General features: G+C 39.3%; 1 protein-coding gene and 1 long non-coding RNA gene across 2 annotated transcripts; both read left to right on the top strand.

Moving 5' to 3' along the window:
• The first annotated feature begins 4,499 nt into the window (after window positions 1–4,499).
• On the top strand, window positions 4,500–7,844 carry LOC133225361 (uncharacterized). The gene is made up of 3 exons (XR_009729121.1): window positions 4,500–4,751; window positions 6,076–6,331; window positions 7,445–7,844. It is a non-coding gene; the product is annotated as an uncharacterized LOC133225361 (long non-coding RNA).
• Window positions 7,845–8,565: 721 nt separating this feature from the next.
• IL18R1 (interleukin 18 receptor 1) lies at window positions 8,566–22,685 on the top strand. The gene is made up of 11 exons (XM_061377579.1): window positions 8,566–8,885; window positions 9,876–9,985; window positions 11,042–11,282; window positions 13,656–13,833; window positions 15,129–15,282; window positions 15,780–15,842; window positions 16,601–16,757; window positions 16,936–17,069; window positions 18,423–18,584; window positions 20,125–20,283; window positions 21,947–22,685. Exons 2-11 carry the CDS (start codon window positions 9,940–9,942, stop codon window positions 22,345–22,347), a joined length of 1,695 nt encoding a protein of 564 aa, XP_061233563.1. The 5' UTR covers window positions 8,566–8,885; window positions 9,876–9,939; the 3' UTR covers window positions 22,348–22,685.
• The last annotated feature ends 680 nt before the right edge of the window (window positions 22,686–23,365 follow it).

The raw sequence follows: 23,365 nt of genomic DNA on the forward strand, positions 1-23,365 counted from the left end.
TTGATACCTCAGTAACGCCTCTTAAAGGCTCTTTTGAGACTGATGTGAATACAGCATTTTAAAAAATGCAGTGTTAAGGGAAATACACTGATATATATTTACACACATTTTATATATTTTTATATTCATATATCAAAATTAATCTCACGCAAAGCGGAAATTTTAAATCTTTCAGGTGCAACAGTGCTGTTACTGTTGTTATTGTCTCCAGATAGAAATAACATCCACCTTTTTTTTTTCCTGCTGCTTTGACCTTATGCCTAGTTATACTTTCTTCTGATAGGGAATACCCTGAGATGTAAAGGTCAGAGTCAAACTTCCTTCCACTTCAGGGGAGTATGAACAAAATGTCCTCTAGTACAGATATCCTTGCAAACCTTAATCCTTCTAGCTTCTTCAAATCAGGATTTTTCTAACTGTTAGAGAATGCTTTGTTTTGAGCTTCAGTCTTGTTACAGAACGGACTTTAAAAGTAAAAATCAGATGCAGAACACGTAGTGTTACCAAGTCCAGGCTTACGGAACAGGCAAGTCCTTTCCTTTTATTGCAAGTTTTTATTGAACATGGATCTTTAGACTAAGAATAACTATTTGGAGTATGAGAAATGTGTATGCAATATACCTATAGATTTATTTTTCAACATTAAATTTAAAGATCTACTTCAAACTACACAGATTTTCATAAGTTTTATTTTCAAGTGTTCATGCACACATTGCTTACTTCACTACAACTATAAAACATGTAATGTTGCATTTTGTTATCAGAAACTGTACTTTACCAGCAGTGAACAGTATGGCCTTGACAGGAATAAAAGGGGAGAATCCAGAGAATGGCAAAGAACCTTTACAGAAACCAGGGGTGAATGTTTGACTGTAATAATAACAAAAAAATTGCTGCAGGAGTCACTTCTTTTTTTATTCTTTGGTGGTTAGTAAGAATACCTGAGAGCAGCATTAAAATCAATGTCTTTTACAGCTGTTAGCACATTTGTACTGTTAAAGAGAAAGCACAAACAGAACTGTGGAATACTTTTACAATATCATTACATCATCAGCACTGTTTATACCACACCTGGAGTCCTGTGTCTAGTAATAAAATTGTAGAGTCATAGAATCAGCTAGGTTGGAAAAGACCTTTAAGATCATCAAGTCCAGCCTCTACCCCAGGACTGCCAAGCCCACCGCTAAACCATGTCACTAAGGGCCTTGTCTACACATTTTTTGAACACTTCCAGGGATGGTGATTCCACCACTTCCCTGGGAAGACTGTTTCAATGACTGACTACCCTTTCAGGGAAGAAATTTTTCCTAATAGCTGGTCTAAACCTCTTCTGGCACAGCTTGAAGCTGTTACTTCCTGAAAATTCAGTTCTTCAATTCTTCAGTTCTGGGGCCCTTAGCAGAAGAGAGACACTCCAACAAAGGGCCATGAAGTTGGTGAAAACACTGGAGCATCTCTTCTATGAAGAAAAGGTCAGAGAACTGTGACTCTTCAGTCTGCAGAGGACTCTCATCTGAAGGGAGGGTGGAAAGCAGACATAGCCATGCTCTTCTCAGTGATGCCCAGTGGCAGGTCCAGAGACAGTGGGCACAAACTGAAAAACAGAAGGTGCCCTCTGGTCATCAGAGTACACAACTTCACAGTGAGGGTGACCCAGCACTGGCACAGGTTGCCTAGGTAAGCTATGGTGTCTGCATCCTTGGAGATATTCAAAAGTCGCCTGAACACAGTTCTAGACAACTGGCTGTAGGTGGCCCTGCTTGAGAGGGCTGTGATGGTGCATTCCTCCCACCCTTCCCAGCCTGCTTGGGCCTATTCTACAATTTCAATAACTCATGTCAGGCCTCGGCCGTTGCGTAAGATCTTGGCAATGAAGCATCCCTTAATCGTATCAGGAACACTTTCAAGGCTAAGGTGAGGGCAGCACAACCCATACCAGGAACGCCTGAGTGGGAGGTGAGAGTGTGGGTAATCATTCCCCTGATAGCCTTGGAACATTCCTTATCGGAATGCTCCAAGTGGATTTACTGGTAACTAGAGCCAACCATCTCACAATCCTATAAACAGCAGTGCTAAGTAAGACTCTTTGAGCACTTTTGGATGGCAGAAGGCATCCAGATCATCCTGGCACCAGGGTCTTGCTTCGAGTGGGACACTCCCAGGGTGCACAGACCCTCAAGTTCATGAAAAGGGGACTGTTGGCTGATGATGGGACCTGGACTGATATCCCCACTAGTTGAAGCTCAACCCCCACCTGTTGAGAAACACCAAAAAGGTATTAGATGTGAGTATTTCACTAACTCTCTAGGAAATTTTTTCTAGGTATACTTCTATATATATACGTATATGTATCCTTGTGTGTGTGTGTTACCTTTATACGTCTGCCTATACGTAATTATGTATGTGTATTGACTTGAGCACCCTCTAACAAATATGGCATACTTGTTATTATCTTAAATGTACAATATTGTTATTATTGCTATGTTTATAGGTGATAGGTTAATCTAATATTTAAGTGCTGCTATGACTAAGTGCTGCTAAGTCCTTTAGACATAAACTGTTGACTGAGTCCTAGCCTAAAATTGAAACCAGCTGCATGTGGGCTCCTCTCTGAGAAGGAGTTTAGGAAGCAAGGGTCATTCAGTCTGCATTTTGTGACTCAACTAAGAGTGCCCCTTACATTTTCCTCCTTTACCCCTTTACATTCTGGCCTCTGTATAAATCACAGTTGATTCTAATTTGACTTTCCTTTATATGTATTACCCATGCAGTAAGTAACAGAGTAAACCTGCCATCAAACTTCATTGTGCTTCTGCAAATTTACATTAAAGCTTGTTTTGGCTTATACCTTTGACAGTGATTCTTTCGGAGACCTAAACCACTCCCTCCCATGACAAGAGGAGTTGGACCAGAGGTGCCTTCCAACTTCAGGCATTCTGTGATGCTGTGATATTTGACTTAAAATAAATCTAAATTTTCAAAAACATGTTTTCAAAGAAAATTGGTGATTTTTACAGCAGGCAATCTGCCTTAGTGAAATAAACAGTACAGTCTGCCTTGTGCAAAAAATCTCTTCTTACACTATAGAAAGCTCACAGAAGAATAAAATTGGATGCTTAAAGCTTAAACTGCACAGAAAAAAGTACTTTTGTTGCTGAATTAGAACTTAGAGATTTAATGCCCTTTAATTCTATCCTGTGCTTCCCTAGGTTTAGTACCTTAGGAGAGATTTCCGCCCACTTGCTAATAGAACAGAGTCATCGTGCCATCTAGTGGTAGCACAGGTAGTCAGAGATTCTGACTAACTAGAAACTGGTCTGACAGCATTAGAGCTAAACACAGTGACATTTTCAGGGTGTGCATAATGTTGTAATCTCCCGAAACCTTTTCCGACTTTTAAAGCATGATTTTAAAGCGTGATTAAAGTGTGTTTCTTAACTTTATACACATGATAGAATTTGTTGTATAGCAATTTATTCTTTAAAACTGTTTCCAGTCTTTATAGATCTCCTGCAAAGATTATGAAGATATAAAAGACTGCTATTTCAAAGTACATGAAGGAAAAGAAGGTGATTGGATTTACAAAAGGAATATTAATGCATATGCAGCTATGATGTGGACAATGGGAGAACACTGGGTGCTGCACACCTTGAAAAGGCCTTTGACATAGTCTATGTTGGTGAGATATAAATAAGTGGACAAAGACAAATAGAGAAACAGTGGGACCGAAATCCATGTGAGAACAACACATTTTTATCAGCATACAAACTTCAACTCACAGCAAATTACTAGTGGCATCCTGCAGGGACTGCTATTGGTACCACTACTGTTTAGCATGGTTACTAATGACCTTAGTGATGGACAGACTGCACAATCAACAGATTTTCAGAGAGAAAACTAAACTGGATAGGGATAGTTGACACACTGGAGCACAGGACTGGTGTTTTGGACAACAGGCTTAAGAAATGGACTGATAGGAAATTCACAAGGTTCAACCCATGGCACATGCAAAGTGCTGCATCTGAGATGGAATAAAGACATTCAACAACAATTGAATTGGCTAGAGATCAACCCAACACAAAGTACCTTTGCAGAAAGAAACAATGTCCTGGCTTACACAAAAGTGAGTATGGTTCAGCAGTGTCCTTGTGAGAAAGGTGACCAACTTCACCTTGCACCTTACTAGTGATAGTGTAGTTAAGGAAAGTAATTATTCTCCTATATGCAGCATTTGCAAGATCACCTCTGGAGTGATCACTATGTTGAGTTTTGGGCTCCCTGGAACAAGTGAGGCCCTGGCATACCGGAGTGAGTCCAGGGAAAGACCATCAAGAGCACAGGACATAGAGGGAGAGGACAGGATGTCCTGTTTCTGTCTACAAGAATCTAATGGAAAGACAGAAGGAATGTATGGAGCCAAGCTCTTCTCAAAGGAGCAACAGAGAGATGGGACAAAAGAACAGCTGGCACAAATTAGAACATGGGAAATTTACATTACATATTAGGAGGAAAAAAAATTCACCATATGCATAGTCAAATGCTGAAACATGTGCCCAGAGAGGCTGTGGAATCTACATCCTTGGTGTTTCAGTCTCAGAAGTATATATCCTAAGCAGGGGCTGGACCTGATGACTTCCAACCTGAATAACCTGAATTATTCTACAGTGCTACAGTGTGGAGGAAAATCTGAAAATACACAACTTGCATATTTTAAAACTTCTGAAGAAACATACAAGTCTCTCACAGACAAGGTAACAGTCCGTAACCTACTTCTGGCCATCAGATTATCCTGAGAAACCTATGGCACGTAATTTAACCTCTGCTAAGAATTAATATAATTAGCATACAGAGATGACAGAAGTAGCTGAAAAAGGGCTACCACCAGCTAGAAACAAACTGGCTTAGGCTGTGGTTACAGGAGTTGCATATGTTGCTCTTTTTGACAGAAATAGTTTCACAGTTTAGGTTTTCAGTTAGCACTGCTGTGAAACGTATGTTGGATGGAAAGGAGGATGTGAAAAATTGTGAGAATTAACTGGTCTTCCCTAGTTGATAGGTCGGGTGGTCAGAGCTTCATACAAAAATCTGTTTTCCAATCTTAGTGCAAACTTTCACTTTCATCATGGCATTTTCACAATGAAAATTTCAGCAGTAGTTATTTTTGGTCGAGTTACTTTTCTATTACGAGGATAGGACTTCTCCATTAAAACTGTGTCAATCTGAGGACTAAAAGGTGTAAACTTTATCCTCCTTTCATATATATTCACGTATTACAGAGCTAGCTATGGCAATAGCTGAAAGGACCAGTTGAACAGAGCACTTTCTACAATGCAGATGAAATTTCAGAAAATTGAGAGTATTTCAAAGGGATATGAAAGCAGATGAATGAAGCAAGAACGGCTCATGGAAAATATTGTTGTAAAAGTGTGAGTAATAAAAAAAGAAGATGTTTCCAAACTGCCACTATCAAGACTTAGCCTGTCAAGGTAAAAAGCTGATGACATTTTACCATTTTATTTAGAAGTATACTGAATTGTTGCACAGTACATGTTGAATAAACCATTCACGTGACTAAGCAGCTGCAGGCACGCATCTACTCAGGTACAGTACTTAAATAGGAAATAACAGCTGTCAAAAATACCTGATGGAAGTATATCAACATCTGGCTGAAAAGCAGGGTCAGCTACAGGCATGAGCACTTATTTACAAGTGAATAAAAAAGGTGAATAAAAACCCCACCTCCTTTTGCAGTAATGGAGCTACAAAATATTTCATGTCCTGAAAGCTTGCATTAATCTTCCCCCAAAGGGAATACTAGCACAGAAAAAGTAGGACTGAAATTTCCTGCAGCTTGTATTTTGTAGTGTTTTGGAGGGTTGTTTATTTCTTTTATTATCGGTCTTGTTGTTGTTATTACTACTATTATTATTTTCTTTTGAGGTCTTTGCAGAATATCAGCCTTGCGGAATACGGTGTTTTTCTTTGCACATCCTCAAAACATCCAGTGAGGAGGGGTGAGGGGGATGGGGAAGCTGTAGCAGAGAGAAAAGGTGCTATATTTAGCTTAATATATAGGTTCCTAAACCTCCATCCTACCTCCCTCACACTTGTAAAAGAGCCCTGCTGTGGGCACTAAGCAGAAAAAGCGGAGGAAGAGGCTTTTCAACCAAAGATAAACGAAGACATCACCCACCCTACGCCTTTGCTTTCGCCGGAAGGCTGTGAGAGGGAGACACTGTCTCCTAAAGAAAGGAGCTGATCCTTCCTCCCGTTGCTTGCGGGGGGCACCCCTGTGAGCACACCACGACCGGCAGACACACCGGCACCCTCGGTAAGACCGGTATTACTTTAACCTGCCTTCTTCCGCTGGCCCCGCAGCCCGCCGCACGAAGGGTCGACGCAGCGCAGAGCGCCAGGGCAGGGGAGGAGAAGGCACAAAGCGGGTGGGGGAAGGCACGGGCTGCTGCTTCTTCCCTGTCTCGGAGGAGCCGGTCGCCTGCCTCTGGTCAGGGCATCTCTGTGGGTGTCTGTGCGTGTGTTTCCGTTCCTCTCCCTGCCCCGCAAGACCCACGCCTCTGCCCCCCTCTGTCAGAGCCCTCGGGAACAGCTGCTTGTCCCCAAGCCTGCCTGTCCTCAACCCTGCATGTCCCTAACCCTGCCTGTCTTCAACATTGTTCGTCCCCAACCCTGCTGGTCCCCAACCCTAGCTGTCCTCAAGCCTGCCTATTCCAAACCCTGCCTGTCCCCAACCTTACATGTCCCCAACCCTGCCTGTCCTCAACCCTGCATGTCCCCACCCTTGCTTGTCCTCAACCCTGCCTGTCCCCAGCCTTGCATGTCCCAAACCCTGCCTGTCCTCAACACTGCTTGGCTCTTAACCTTGCCCATCCTCAACCCTGTCAGTCCTCAACACCGCCTGTCATCAACCTTGCCTGTTTTGCAACCCTGTCCCTCTCTCAACATTGCCTGTCACTCAACCCTGCACATCCCCAACCCTGCATGTCCCCAACCCTGCCTGTCCCCAACCCTGCCTTCTCTGATTTGCTTCCCCTGCCTGTGGTGCTGCGATGCCACATTGCCCTGGCACCTCTTTCCAACTTTCTCCCAGGCCCATGATACACTTCTTCCTTATTACAGAAATGTCATAAATAATTTAGCTCTGAAAAAGGCTTATTTCAGAGCGCAGCCGCTCACTGGCACTGCAAACTTCCCCTCCCTGGGCTGCCCTCAGCCCTTTCCCTGACATCTAGGTGGCTTTTGAGCTTGACAGGCTTCTGAAGTGCTATTGTAAATGGTAGCAGCAAAAGATGATGTCTAAAACATTTGTATATCAGCCCTCAAATACTTCATTTAGAAAAGTTAATATTTGTAATTTGCAATTACCTTTCTGCTAATGTTAGCAAAACTTAATTTCTCACATCTACCTTTTCTGTTTTCCTCCCAGCAGTCAACAGTTCACAAAGTGAGAAATTCCACTCTTTCAGGAGGTTTTTCAGACTGAGCTGTCTATGTATTGACTCATTTATTGAGAGAGAGTGTTCTCTGTTTTAGCAATGAAAGAGGTTCAGAAGAGTTATAAGTACACATTGTAAGTCTTCGGAGTTTGAAAAACCACCTCTTCATCTGCTTTCCACCTGGCAAGACTTGCATAGTAAGTAAATGGCTTCAGTTATGCTGTTTGGAATTAAGATAGATTAATTTTGCCAATAAATTGCAGTAATTGCTAGATCCTTTTGTGTTCTTTATGAATCCTATGCAATTTATGGCACTGTGTGGTGATGTTTGAAAACAAATTAAATTCCACAGGAAGGCATTCTTAAAGAGGTAAGATTTATGCTTTCCTCCACTGAAACTCATTCCCCACTATTGTCTCAGCATTTTTCCCATTGTGTATTTCTGTATTTCTTCACCAGGCAGAGAATCTTTGCCTTTACTTTAAAATAACGCTCAATTGCTTTCTGAAAACTAATAATCTTATTTGGTTTCTTGAAGAATCTCTTTACATTAGCTAACTTTCACCAAAAGCATATATCTTCTTCTCTCCTCACACCCCCACCCCCCTTTTTTTCCCCTCCTAGTGTTTCATTGAAGAGTACTGAAAACCATATGGCTCAAATGTAAATACTGTTATCCTAGGGTAGAGCAATTTCAGGCAAATTGATCAGGTTCAACAGCAATGTGAGCATAAGATTAAGCACCTGTACTTTGCTCCTTAATAGCAGCCACTAATCTGATGGCTGGTTATTAGTAAGCAGTTTGCATTTGCTGTGTTCTTTTATCCCCGTTAAAAGAATGGAGGGTTCTGCTCTGCATTTAGCAAAACTTCAGGTGTGCTGATGTGATGTGCCAACAAAGAATGGGACTTAGAATTAAAAATCTGGTAATAAATGATATTACCTTTAGGTAGTGGATCGTAGTTTCATGGTCAACTGTATTTCTTCTGAATGTGATGGGGTGAAAAATAAAAAGCAATTTCAAGAAATGAAAACAGAGAGAGGCCCTGATTTCCTTTTAAAGTGTAGCATTTTGAATCTCCTTGTGTAGAAGGGAACTGAAAGCAGATCTGATGGGTGTTCTGCATGACCCTTTAAAGTTGTTTGTTGCAGTATTCTGCATCCAACTTCTTCTAGCTGCTTTCTAAATCTGGGTCTGTCTACCAGTCATTTTGAAAAAAGGGATGTGAAACACTTCTTTCATCTCCTTACAATGATTTATGGGATGATGGCATACTTGTAAAGAACTGGAAAGAATGGTAAGAGAGAGAGAACAGCTACACAGCTTGGTGTCATTCTGGAATATTGCTGGAAATGCAGTAGCCTCTGTTATCCATCTGCTTTAGATCACAGGAAGCTTCTGAGTGAATCTCAGGGTGCTGTCTTAGAACAGTAAGTATTTCTCAAATTACAAGAGGTTTAGGTATTAAAACCAAAGAAACTGATGGCTAATGAGATTTCTTTTGACAGTTCTCTGTGAAATACATTTTGTGTGTGTCTTGTATGTCCATGCATGTCTGGGTCAGGGACTAAGCAAGGTTGTCTCAGATGCAGAGGTTGAACGGAGCGTATCAATGTGTTCATTTTGTAAGCAAGACTGAGGCAGAATCTTCAAACTGGCTCTGCCTTGGCTTGTGAGCTAACCTGCTGTTCTGAGGAATCTCAGAGCAGATACTCCATGCTGGTATTATTTAGTAGTGTTTTCCATTTACCTTTAAAAGCACAGTTGACTACGTAGGAAGCAACAGAATCTGAGCTTCTTCATTTCCACCGCATCAGTGTAAATGTTAGCTTTTTAAGCTGGTACTTCTTGATTCCATAGACAAAATTGTGAGGCATTTTAGATCCCATTGTTTTCCAACAGTTTCAGAATTAACCATCAAGATGTCTGATCTGTCAGCATTTTGTTGTTATCACTGAAAACAAGGAAAGTTTCTACTAGCTGTTTCTACAGGGTACAGTCTTGCAAAGTTTATGCTCAGTGAAGAAAAAAGCATTGTCCTATCCTGTAGGTGTCTTCTGGCTTGGGATCTAAATTTGAGTGCTTCTGCAAGATTGTCAGTTTAATCAGAAATGTGAAGTACATCTAGTGAACAAGAAAATGGAGGAAGAAAGCCCTGCAGTGCTTCTGAATTTGAAATCTAGATACATTGGGGGTTGGAACTAGATGATCTTCAGGTCGTTTCCAACCCTAACTATTCTGATTCTATAATTTTGTGATTACCTGATGTATGAAAATATCTCTTGTGATAAAAATGTGTAACTTTGGAAATGTGTTTTTGGAAAGGCCTCTTCAGTACCAGGCAATAGTTATCCTGCTCAGATGCCCAAAGGATTCTGTTTCACTGTACCTGTGATAAATTGTGGATCTGTTTTCCCTAGTCTTTCAGAACAAACAAGAACAATTCAGTTTCATTTCTCTGGAGAAGAAGTGAGAAATAAGAAAATGACTCCGATTTTTTTTTTAATGCTTATTTTTGAATCTGCCACTGGTAAGTATCAATCTTCATTTCAACAGTAGAACCTTCAGAATAGTTGCTGAATATGTGACATCTTCTTGACAGTTGCTTAGAGTGAGGTAAATATTATATTTTGCAGTGAAGAACAAAACCTTACAGATTTTGCAATTTCAGCCCAGCTCCAGAATTGGGAAATTTGGTCCCAAAACCCCCAAATTATGAAATTAAAAGATCAGAGAATCTACCTGGAGACACCTGATGATGTTGTGTGGGACCATGGCTTTCTAAAAAGCCACAGCAAGGAAGAGAATGAGTCTTTTTGTGCCATTCAGAAGTGTGGCTGCAATAGTGGCTAAACAGTAATAATCTCTGAGAACCTCAGGGCAAACAGAGACAGAAGGCTTATTTTATTTTGACTGTTGTGCCAGACCATAGTCCCTTTTCTGTATTTATATGGCTTCCGTATGCCAAGATACATTTGGGAAATTTGTTTGGAAAAGTAGACTTTGAGACTAAATTTTACACACATAAGCTCATTCCAAAGCAACTTCCTCAAATATACCTGAAGCTTTAAAGAAATCTAGCTATATAATGATTTAGTTTTAATTAAGAAAATAAAAACCTGCAAATGGCAATTAAAAGAATCTCTGCTTTTGTGGCAGTTGACCACTTCTGAATATTAGCTGTAACTGTCAAACGAAACCATATGTGAAGAATTTCTCCTTTCCCCTTCCATTTGTGGCAGCTGCCTGACTGTAGAGTGAGTCCAGATTCTTCTGGTTGTGCCCATTTGATTCTGAAACTGTTGGATCCATGTGAAAGAAACTTAGTGAAATGTCTTTTTTTTTTTTTTTTACCCTCCCTCTCCTTCTGGTTTTGCTTGTGTGACATAGAATGAAGACTTGGAAAACCAAGTTTCCCAGTAAGAACTGCTGGAATAAATAAATGCTGCAAAACCACTCTGCTGAAAGAAAGTCGCTTTATAAAAGTCCAGCAGTAACACAGCTGACTTTGAAGTCAGGCTAATGTAATTTCATGAAAGAAGTGCTTGGCTTTCTAATATATTTTTCTTCCCCCCTCTCTCTAAAGGGAAGCTGTGTCCCCTTCGTGCTTCCATTGATGTGCTAGAAGGGGAATATTTTTTCCTTTGTTATCTTGAGTCAGTGCGAGACCATTTTCAGGAAGGAGCATACACAATAAACTGGTACAAAGATAATGCTGGAAAGCAGGAACTGATAAAGGAGTCACACAGAATTGTTTCCCAAATGAATTTTCTGGAGTTTTGGCCAGTTGAACTCAGTGACTCTGGGAATTACTCTGTCATTCACAGGTAGGTGCACAAGCCAGTGGGTGAATATCTTGCCTTTGTACTTGTCTACGAAGAAGATGATTTCTTTGTCTTGCTTTGTATTGTTAGTGGCACCCATACAAAGGAGATACATTACCTGTACAATCACCATTCAGGCAGACCTATAATATTTACAAATAGCTGTAGGCAGTTGTAGCCTTTTAAAGGTTCTGTAAACCTTTTGATAAGGCAGGTAACATTTCTGCCGGGTTGTGATTAATTACCTAAGCAAAATGAGTGATAGGAAACCCTTCCGTCCACTGGCAAGTAAAAGGAAACGTTTCCTTGTCTTCTCCACCAGATTTGTGTTTCCTAATTCTGCAGAGTGGATCTCATGCTACGAGGCCTGCCAAGTGATTTAATTGCATAGTAAAGTAATAAACAAAGACTGGTATAGCTGAACTCTAGTTTCTGTGCAAACTTCTTCATACTTGGAGACATTCAAAGAACAGCTGAAATGCTTGGATTTGGTATCTTACTGCTGTAGAACATAGTGAGTCAGAAGAGAAATAAGGGTGGGCCTCAATTATTTGATGGTTAGCTTCATTAGAACATCATGAAAAACTAAAGGACTAAATCCTATTCAGATATTAGTGTGATGCCTAAAGAAACACACAGACTCAGTGGACTTAATTGGAGCTAACTTTTATGTCTACACCTAGAGCTAGGTAGGTAGGTACCCTTTATCATGAGGGAGAGAGTGTCCTTTCTGGGGCACAGATTATCTTGTCCTAAACAAAACATATAAAATAGGTCAGGTAAACTGCACTCAAAAAGGGTGGCTATTGTCCCACTGCTGAGTATGATTAGTAGCTCTAATTTAAATGTGTAAATGTGATGTTGAAGAATAGGTGAGAAGGACTTCACCCCCCCCCCTCCCCACCCGTGAATACCCATGCAAGAGCAGCATTGATGAAACAGTTTTGATAAGGTTTTTCGTGTTTATGACATCTCAGTTAACTGACTGAGAAAACAAATCACTACATTTTGATTTATACTGTCAGTTGCTATTATGAGTAATGAATATCTCAAGTGAGTAAGGAGAACAACGAGAACCTGGGTAGGCTGAAAAAGAGCTACAATGTGAAGACAGTGAGCAAAATAAGTAAGTATGTCTGATTGGGGAGCTTAAAAAGGAGAAAAACATAAACAATCCCAAACTTGGTCTAAATTAATCATGTAAATGATGTCATAATAGTTCCTCTGAATTTTGTAACAGTAAAAGGCATGTGTTTAAACTGATACACTTGTCAGGCTTGCTTCTCAATTTCAACTGCTTTGCTCCCTTAGCGCTTCTCATTCTTCTTTACTAGTTTCAGTTCCCCTGGGAATGATTCCTTTTTCTTTTCTTGGAGACAGAAAGATTCAAGCAAATTTATGAAGTGATGACTTAAACTGGAGGGAAGTGCTCTGTGCTCCTTTTGCTTTGTCAGAACTTGTACTTGTTCAGTAAAAAATGGGAGAGTTATGCATGAACTGTGAAATCTTACTCATAAACTTACAGCAGCATATGACTTTCTCTTAAGTCCTAACTTTGCAAAAGTTATGCCAACTTTGCCAAACTTAAGCCAGAAGTCCTCCAGCTTCTTTTTGCTTGGTAGTTATGTATTTGGACTTATTCAGTAATGAAATAACTCACAGCTATGTTCTGATTCTTTAGAGGAATATGTGAATAGAACACTGTAGATATCTGAATGACAATGTTCAGCTCCTAGATATTCAAAAGAGGCATTTTTGGAGCATATTCACCTGATCTGCAGATCTCTGATCTGTGCAGGCTGAAAGACAATGAGACCTTTCCAAAGTGCCTTGTTTTGCAGGCATGCTTGAATCCATAAATGATTCTGTCATTCATGAAACTTGCATAGTTTAGAAATATTTCCAAAATATTGGTGACTATCTGCACGCTATCAAAAAATGAGTAATGATGCTTTGTGAGCAGTAGCGGAGTTGCCCATCTTATTACTGTTTTAAATCTTAGCACTGCACAGGAGAGTAAGCCTGCAAAATCACTAGCTGATTCAAGGTCCTAAACCTCTTCTATGCTCACTTGTAACTATACATGATGACACAGATTCTTGCATCTTTTTTTCTGGTCAGTGTAACATGCATTGTCATATTTCATAGATGTAGCTGTATTGTCAAATGTTTTGTGATAGATGATTTGGTTTAGACAACTTCCTTTGTTATGGGAAACACATATTTGGGAGTGGAAAAGTAATAAAGAGGAATATAAATAATTAGGTCACTGTAGATGTACTTTCCACCTAACAGATGTATTAAAGAACTTATTTGTGTTTTGCTGTGTAATTCACTAAGATCCTAAAACTGATTTTGCTAAATTTTTTTTCATAGCAATGGAAAACAAAATCTCACAGTTCAGAAGTGGACTTTGAATGTACTTGAAAGAAACAAAAGCAGCTGTTTCAACAAAAATCATTTAACTACAGAAATTAAAAATGCTGGAACTGGTCATTCACTGAAATGCAGTGATTTGTCTGTCAGTGAAAATAACAGCATAACATGGTACAAGGTAATTACTGCAACTGTCATTCAAATAATTGGCTATAGAAACAAAACATCTGATTGCAGGAAAAGTCAATTACAAACAAATTTTTAGAAGCATCTATAAACCTTGGAAAGCTTTAAATTCACGGATTATTAGGGAAAAAAGAACATTCAGAAATAGGTACAAAAGCAAATTTTTCTCTGCTTTCAGATTTGTTAGAAAAATGTACCTGTAATTGGAAATTTTTAATAAACTCGTAGTTTGGAATGGTAAAAGATCTGATGCCCATGTCTGTCTGCTGATTTAGCTAGCAGCTGGTTTATCCAGCTGCTACTATGCTGATACAGATATTATACTGACACTAAATGAGGTGCCAAGATACTTGTTTTACAGTTGACATGTGCCTGTAAAGTAATTGCAAACTTTTCAATTTTGCTGTTTCTGAACACTTTTTAAAAAAAGGTGTAACAGATCCATTTCTGTTCATTTTAGGCATATCACTGAACTTCTCTCTACCAGTATTGACAGAGCATAGGTGATAGTTGTGCAAGCACCAGTAACTGTTGGGTACTGTGTTCAACCATTGAATGAAACACCCTGCCCCTATACTTTGCCTTATGCAGTGCTCCTCATTCCTCTCAGGTGTCCTGGCTGGAGTAACAGACCTGGTACACTCCATGTTGAATAAGTTTCAGGAAGAGACTTTGGCTGCTTAAGTACAGGCATTTGTTTTCTCTCAACCCTAAGCTGAGATAGAATGGATATACAGATGCCTTTTGTGTAAGAGAACAAAATATTGCTCAGTTTTCATAGGTATTTCACTTCGCATGTTCTATGAAACAATAAACCCCCCCAAAACCCAACTCAAGGAACCAGTTTATTTTGGGGGATAGGGAGGTTAACAAGTCTGAGTCCAGCTCTTGACATCCTCTGAGATGCTCACTTTCCCTGAGACATTTTACTTTAACCTGAAAGATCCTTCTAAGTCTAGACAGCTTTTGGCCACAAGCAGGTGACACCTGCAGAGCCAAGGAATCATTCTGAAGAAAATAGATGAGTGCATTTAAATTCCCAATTTTTATACCCAGACGCTTACTTAGAATTGCAGAGATCTGAACTTCTAATGGGTTAAATGTTCAAGTGTTGCATTTAAGTCAACATGTCTGAAAACTGGGCCCCCACCTCCTTTGGGTCAGATAAATGTCATTGAGATAGTGAAAGAGTGGTGATGACATAGTTTCAAAAACAATTTTTAACTTCTTTAAGGTTTTGAATATATGTTTACTACAGAATAATATTTTCTGTCTTTATTGGTGCAGGACTGTAAGAACTATGAAAACGAAACAGAGCGGGAACTGGATTTTGAAACCTTAACAGTACAGCACTCAGGGATATATACCTGTAAAATTTTAATCAGCCATGAAGGAAAGATATACCACAGCACAAATACAATTAAGCTGGTAGTAGAAGAAGGTAAAAAAGTTTTCTAAAATTTGGAAGCATGCTTTTTGGTTCTTTCTACTATGGAGATTTTTAATTACATTTCTTATTTGATAAATAAATACCTCGGTGATCAAATCTGGTTTGAAATATTCACAATAATTTCAAAAATAAAAAGGCAGAACTTTGTGTGACAGCACCAGTTGGAAAATTTATTTAGTATGTTTTCCCTGCTTTTTTTTTTTTTATTTTATTTCAAAATTAGCTGCTGTAAGTCAGTCATACAAACTTCCTAAGAGTTTTGGGGAAGAGCATTTCAAACCACTGTAAGTTGTGCACTGTATAAAATACATGCATTCGAGAAAAATTCAACAGGACATGCTGTGTTTTAAACTACACAATAATGCCAGAGTCCAGATAGTATTCTTTGAATTAAATGGAATGTATGCAATTAGTTTTAGAAATATGTAATTTTCACTGTGGTAGAATGTAAATAAGCTATTACTTCAATGCAATACTTTGTATTTTAGATGCACCAGAGACTGTAACTTTGGAGATAGTTGGACGCCATGAAGAAATTGAAACAGAAATAGGTATGAAATCAGTACAAGAATCTTTGTGATAACTACTGCACATATATGCTTTTTTCCTGATCTCCTTATGGTTGATGGCCTGGTTAAGTGTAATAAAATCAAGAACTGTTTGATTCTCCTAGATCTGATCCATCCTTACATTTGGTTATGTTTTTGTTTTGCCGAATGTATTCCATGATTGATATACAAGTACACTAAATGTGCTCTTTTATAGAGGTAGAAGCTGATGTTTCTGCTGTGACCAGTAAGAGAAAGTGGTGCTGATGATAAATCATCTCTCCATGAATTTCTTTTGTAGATAGCTAACCCCACAGAGTAACATGTGAAAGACGTACAGTTTGTTCAGTGAACACCAATAATGAGTAATTCCCTTACTACCTATCTTAGTTGAGGAGATGTTATTCTGCAGGGAAATGGGTAGTGTGAGGGCTGACAGTCCTGGTAATGTGAGCATAAAGATCTGTCACTGCTTCAAAGAATAGATCATATTGTCAAAAGCCAAGACCTTAACTGTGCTTTTGGCTGGAAGTAGGTTAGATAACATGGTCTTCAGTCTTCACACAGTGTTGGGCAGGATCCAGGATTTTATAAGGCTGTAATTATATTTTAGAACATCTATAAAACATTCTGCAAAGGGCTATGAAGTCCAGAACAGAACACTGCTTATGGGATACATTGCCTGGAAAGCTGTCATTTCACTGCACTGTGAATGTGAATGCTCCGTCTGACTAGATGTTTTCACGTTGTGTTTTGTTTAGGTAAAGAAGAGATACTCAATTGCACAGGGTTCTTGGGTTATTATATGCCAGAAGACACCAGCCTCTACTGGTTAATTAATCAAGAGTTTCCAGAAAAATGCACAGGTATCCCTGAGACAGACCCTTCAGTATGTGAAGAAGAATTCAAAAAATTACAGTAGGTTTCCTGAGGATACTGCATTTTTGTTTGTGACAATGCCCTGTGCTTTGTGGAACTGCAAAGTCAGTAAGACCTCAGTCGGAGGTTACTTTAGAACCTTTTCCTCAAAATCTGCCTCTGGGCTGGTTGTAGGCTTCTCTACAGATAGTGTTGCTAACACCATTCCTTGTCGCAGGCTGGGAAACAAGTTCTATGTCACAAGGCTACTACAGATTAAAAAAGTAACAGAGGAGGACATGCGTCATAATTTCACCTGCATGTTGCAAGCTGATGAAACAACACAAACAAAAATAGTGAAACTGAAGAAAGGTACAGTATAATCTGTGAATAATACTTCTCATAAGTAATTACTAACTATGCCAGCCTTCTCAGTCCTGACGGCAGGGTACTGGTTTCATAACATCTTTCCAAGTGTCGGTGTGCTTATGAAGGGCCTGGCCTATCTAGTGCTGGACCTAACAGCCCCCTGGGTGATTCCTCCTGCTCTGAGACAGGGGCAGCAGGAGTTGCTGCTATGTCTCCTAGAACAGCTGCATGAGGGATCCATAGTTCGACTCTGGTGCTGTGGACACAGACAAGGAGGCTGAGCTATGCTCCAGCTGACAGATCCCTGGGTGGCACTTTGTTAGATCCCATGACAGAAAGTTCACTGTCCCTTCCTAATTATTAGATTAGTGGGATCGTGGGGGTTAACTAACCAAAGTTTGGTGCAGCCCAAAGTGTGTTATTTGGATCACTTTGCCTATTAAGCAGCTCTAAAATTCCCCCTCCCCCTTCCCTCCCCCTCCTGAAAGGTCAATCTTTTATATTCCTGATAATGCCTGAAATGTTCTGGACCATAGTTTCTCTCTTGTCAGGGACTCTATCCTTCTAGCTATGGAAAGCTGACATCTACCATATAGTACTACTTCACATTTATAGTCCAGACAGCCTGGAGATTTGTGGCAAATGGGAATTCCCCTTCCCTTCCATCTCTCTCAGACCTTTCCAAGCTGTACTGGGAGCAAATATGTGGAAATACACTAGTCAAAAGACGTTGCATTTTATAAACCAAATGAAAGTCTGACTACAGGAGCATGACTTCACAGTGCCTTCACAAAGACTTCACATATTTAAGGGTAAAAAATCTGTATTTTGAACTTAAAAGGCAAAGGTATCAGAATTATAATTATGGGCGAAAAAAATAGTGAAAGATACTAGAGACAGAAGGGGAAAAAAAAATTATCTACCTTGGTCTAAGGGATTAAAGGGATCATACGGACTGTTATTGATAGACAGAGACGCGGGTGAAAGGTAGGGAATAACAGGAAGTAATAACCTGAAAAACCTCATCATAAAAGGAGGTAACCACCAATTTGGGGTGCTTTATTGTAGTGTCAGTCTTGATCCCACATACAGTTCATTTATGTGTGTGGTGTGCATGTGAATGCATGCAAGGTTGTTCATCCAGTTTTTAGAGTAGTCCATGTTCTGTAGTTCTCCATCTCAGGACAAATGGCATGTATATGTGCTTGAAGTATTAACAGGAAAGTATTCATGCCAACATTGAGATTTTCTGGGTGTGATTTTAAGATGCCATCAGTACCAAATAGAGTAATCTTGTAATCTTGTCATATAATGCCTTTTGTTAAGGCTGTAATTTCCTGGGTATCTGTTTTACAGGGAACACCCGAGATCTGCCTGTGCACGTTTTTACAACAGGAATGGTCCTTGCTGTACTATTTCCATGTGCTGCTGTAGCCGCAGTGTTTGTCTGTGTGATGTTTAGAGTCGACTTAGTTCTATTTTACAGGAACGTGTGCGGAAGAGATGACACTGCTAGAGGTATGAGCTGGCTAATGTTGACACTGGAGTAAGTGTATTGATTAGAACATAGTTTCTGGTAGGTTCTCTAAAACAATCATCTGAGGAACAGACAAAATAAACCCAGGAGTTTTGTGCCTAGAAGCAGCAAAGAATATGTAAAAGAGAACTTGATGGTCAGGTGCTAAAATAAGTTTGTTATACATCTGAGGCAGTAGCAGCAAATAAACACAGTGAAGAAGCTGCTCCTGGAGCAGGTAGTGGAAGGGATGTGGTTAAATGCAGTTCAAATGTGCTCTGTTCTGCCATATTCATCACAAAAGTTGATGAAGGTGGAGAAGTTTGCAACTATCTATCTGTAAAGAGGATCAGCACTCTAGAGTTGTCAGACAGGCAGATTGGCATAAATTTGTTTTAAATTGGTTAAAACGCTTCCTCGACTGTAGAGGCCACTGCAGTGTTTATATGTATAACATCACAATGTTTGTCACTAAGAGCACTTGAGAGCAGGAGGGCACACTATGAGTAATCTACCATGCAGCATTGCTGTGACCTTCAGTTAAGGAGCAAGTCCAAGAGTCACCAAGTTCTGTGCATAATTTTTCTGAAATTGGTGTGAAAAAATATTGCTGTATACATATACTTGCTTTTCTTAGCCCTCCTTATTCTCTAAATCAGCTTGAATATACTGTAGTGGTTGGGATGTCTGCCAGTATTATTTATGTGTCTGCTGATGTTAGCTATCACTGTTTATGCTGGTTTACCGGGAGGATCTACGAGAGCCTGCATTATGCCACCCTGGAGGAACTGGTTGTCTGATACTAGGCAATGGATTTCCTACTCCTAGAGCTTTTGCATGTGTAGGATTTCATGGACTTTAGTTTGTGCTCTGTCTTATGAAATATATGTATTAAAGTATCTAGGAAGGGAAGCAAAGTACTGTTTAAGTTGCAAAGCTGTGTGCACCTCTGTATCAATTCAGATAGTTTTCCATGGCAGAGCTGAATTAGATATCACTCAGCAGGGCAGACCTGGCCTTTGAACTGTTCCTGGATTTCATGTTTGTATATTACTGCTGAAAGCATGGCCAGACATTGTATACCTTCATAATTAAAATAATAAATTGATTTATTCTCTTTTGCCAGTACCCATTCTACAGAACTACTTGGTAGTTTTGCACAAAGAGTAAAATAAATGTGTGTGTCTTCAATGTCACTTAAATAACATTCTTGCCAGGTTACAGGCACAGTTTTGCTTCCCTTAATTTTTTCATCACACTTGTGACTTTAATTAGTTAAATTAATCTGATTTTTTAAAAAACTACCTTAATGTAGGAGGGGTATGTTATTTTCAAATGTTTGCCCAATGCAATTAGAATCTTTTGTATTAAATTTAAATTGATTCAGATTTTTTTGTCTGTTTGTTTCAAGACTGTTCAGGGTATCAAAGTAGTTTCTAGATGATTTGGTACTGAGACAATTACTTTGAAAACCAGAGTGGTGGATCAGATCCATGTTTCTAATGGTTCCTAACAAGACAACAATTGGTGATTTCTTTCCAGATGGAAAAGAATATGACGCATTTGTGTCTTACCTGAAAGACTGTGTTTCTCCTACTGAAGAAGAGAGAGAATTTGCTTTGAAGATATTGCCCATGATACTAGAAGAGAACTTTGGGTACAAGTTATGTATATTTGAGAGGGATGTATCCCCTGGAAGAGGTAAGTGCACTGAATATTCTTGTCATTAAATAGGCACATCATTTTCTCACAAAGGTGAAAGTGTGTAATTAGAAGGAATTATCTCAAATGTGTTGTGTGTTTTATATTTAATCTAGACTATGTGCATGCAGTGTTCACATGCACACATTTTACATGTTTTATAGATATTTTTATGAACTCATGTACACTTAGACACACACACATGCATATCTTTAATTACACAATACCAAGGTAAACAGATGAAGAAGCTAACATGTAGAAAGATAAGGTGAGAATACAGATGATGTCAGATGTTTCACAGTAGTAGTGCTCTTGCTCTGCTTTTGCTGAGAGCAGGTGCCTACAAATGGACTCTCATTTACTGCACAGAGCAGCTGCTGTCTCTGGTACTAGTTATTAGATAACTTGCATGTTTTTTACTCTGTCTTCAGTGTGGTGGTTGAAACCATTTTGTGAATGCAAAGGGTGTCATAACAAAATAGAAATGTGAACATGGAATTCTGTTTCTCTAAATGACCTATGGATGGACAGCCTTTTGCAGATGCTTGGAAAAAAGATACTAGGGGATTCAATTTAGTCCAAAGATCTCATTGAGGAATAGGATTTAATCGTTAAAAACACAGAAGGTCAGCCAGCTTTCTTCAGGCAGCATCTTGTCTCCTTCTACCAATTCCTGACATAGTTTTTTAACCTGAGAGGTACCACAGCTCTCCCAGTAAATGTTTTTTGCAGTTATTCTCTCCCCTTAAGTACTAAAAAAAAAAAAAAAAGAGGTTTCCTGAAGTGTTCAATCTGATTCTTTCAATAGTTTTAACTTACTTCCTTTTCTCTGGTCTGATCCATTATGAATATAGAAAACAGAGTATTTCCTTCTACTTACAGGACCTTTGGTGTGTTGCAGTACTCCTATTAGCCACTTTCTCCTCTCAATTTTCTCTTCAGGTTACTTCCACAGTTTGCTTTGCCTTTCCCTACAGGGCACATTTTCTGCATCTCTGGTCTCTGTAGACTGTGTCCCATGGTGATGAAGCAAGCACAGGAAGTTGTGCCTGAGAATTCAGTTTGGTTCTTGGTTGTTTAAAGGGTATCACTATTTGATTTCATTCATCACTTGTCATGACAAAAGTCATGGATCTGAAACACAATTGTAACTCATTCTGTCATCACATGCTAGTCTTCTCAACCTTGGATTGCTGGCAATAGATTTGGCTATTCTGTGATGTAAAGGAAGGAGAGGGAGGAGTAACTTGAGGGTTATACTGAATATTTAGAGAAAGGTGGTTGGTAGTGTCTTTCTGTGGAATAACTCCGATGGTATCTGTTACAAAAGAGCAAAGAGATGTCTTGTTGGAAGAAAATACATTCTGCTGTCACCTTGTATCCATCTGACTACCAACAGTGGTCTAGGATAGCTGGAGACTGAATGTGAGTTCTTTTGTCTGCTCCAGAGAACGAGCTTTGGCCACACCTGAGCTCATTTTCACAGGCTCTTAATCTATAATGCATATTCATCTTTCCATAGGGACAGAATGCTTACATGTCTTCTCTATAGGAGCATTATAAGGGAAGCAATTTTGGTACATGTTTGACTGTTAATGCATAAGTCAATTCAGTGCCTATCCTTTCAATTTAGTTTAATAATACGTTTATCTTTAATTTGCAGCGGTTGTTGATGATATCCATTCATTCATTGACAAAAGCCGAAGATTAATCATTATACTGAGCCAGAACTACATTTCTGACAGAGCCATATATGAACTTGAAAGCGGACTGCATAAAGCCCTAGTTGAAAGAAAAACTAAGATCATATTAATTGAGTATATGCCAATAAGTGACTACAGTTTCTTGCCAGAATCACTGTCTCTTTTACCATCAAAGGGGGTTGTGAAGTGGAAAAAGGATAAATCTCTTCCTGTGAATTCCAGATTTTGGAAGAACCTTCGGTACCTGATGCCAGCGAAACCTACTAAGAAAAACATCAAAGGTCACTGTAATAATCGTGACCTAGGCTCGCAAGGGGCTGAGCCACGGACTGAGGGCTGTGAGTTTAATGGAGTTCTATAACAGTTCTGGAGGCAGAAGACTGTGCATTTTGCTAACTACTTGAAAACACAAACTGCACACTTGCTTTGGAAAGACAGTGTTCAGAAGAGGCCAAGTCTGGGATCTGAGAAGAATGTAGAAATTGCTACAGTGGCCAAGATGCTAAATGTTATCCCAAAGAGTTTCCTTAACAATCTGCACAAGAAGCAGAAATTCCATTCTGCTTAGGACTTGCCACATGGCACAAAATACAATGCAGGACATTTTGATTTCACATTTTTCAGTAATGTAAAATGATATGAATTATACGTGCATACATTTTGAGTCCCCTTAATAAATGGATCTCTATTTGACACATATTATTATTTAGATGCTTTTCATTTTGTATTTTGGATTTTCCTAAGGACCTTGCTTGAAAGCAGATTCAAACAGCTCCTGCCCTATAGAGCTTTGCATATAGGCTTTGAGCAATGTCAAGCAGAAAAAATCAAACGAAAACAGAAAAAAGGAGGCTAGAAAGAGTTAGGTAGATTTGGTCCTGCTAGCAGTATTTGCTACAGAGTTGTATGTAGCCTGAAAAAGCCGAATGGGACTGATTTGGAGGAATGGTAAAGACTGTTTCCATTCTTCTGTTTCACTGAGAATACTGTAAATGCTCATTTTGGTAGGGAGAGGAGGCGGGTGAGCTACAGATAACAGTTTTTTGCTCATGGACACTGATATCTACATTACAACATGAGCTGCCTTTAGCTGAGGGATGTAGGGGATTTACATGACAATAAGCTCTTCAGTATGTACATATACTCCTAACCCTTTGGAACATTTGTATTTAGTATTGTTTTTTAAAACATACATAGTAATATCATTCAAAAACCATACTAATCCTCCGTTATTGTTAGTTGCCTGGCAGAATATACTAATCTGACATAAATTTGATTAAATGGATAAATCTGATAAAATGGAACCATATTTCCTTCTAGTATCAATGGGGAGAAATCAATAGAGAATCATTTTGGAAGATCTTCTGTCAGTTTTCTAG

This window comes from Neopsephotus bourkii, unplaced genomic scaffold (assembly GCF_033783945.1).
Source record: "Neopsephotus bourkii isolate Nb327-2 ecotype Australia unplaced genomic scaffold, CSIRO-AGI_Nbou_v1 NB_1760, whole genome shotgun sequence".
NCBI classification, from domain to species: Eukaryota; Metazoa; Chordata; class Aves; order Psittaciformes; family Psittacidae; genus Neopsephotus; species Neopsephotus bourkii.

Bases quoted from the DNA above. Each gene is read 5' to 3' on its own strand.
- IL18R1 (XM_061377579.1), top strand. From the start codon at position 9,940: ATGACTCCGATTTTTTTTTTAATGCTTATTTTTGAATCTGCCACTG. The intron at 9,986-11,041 runs GTAAGTATCAAT...CTCTCTCTAAAG, and splicing joins TATTTTTGAATCTGCCACTG to GGAAGCTGTGTCCCCTTCGT. The intron at 17,070-18,422 runs GTACAGTATAAT...TCTGTTTTACAG, and splicing joins AATAGTGAAACTGAAGAAAG to GGAACACCCGAGATCTGCCT.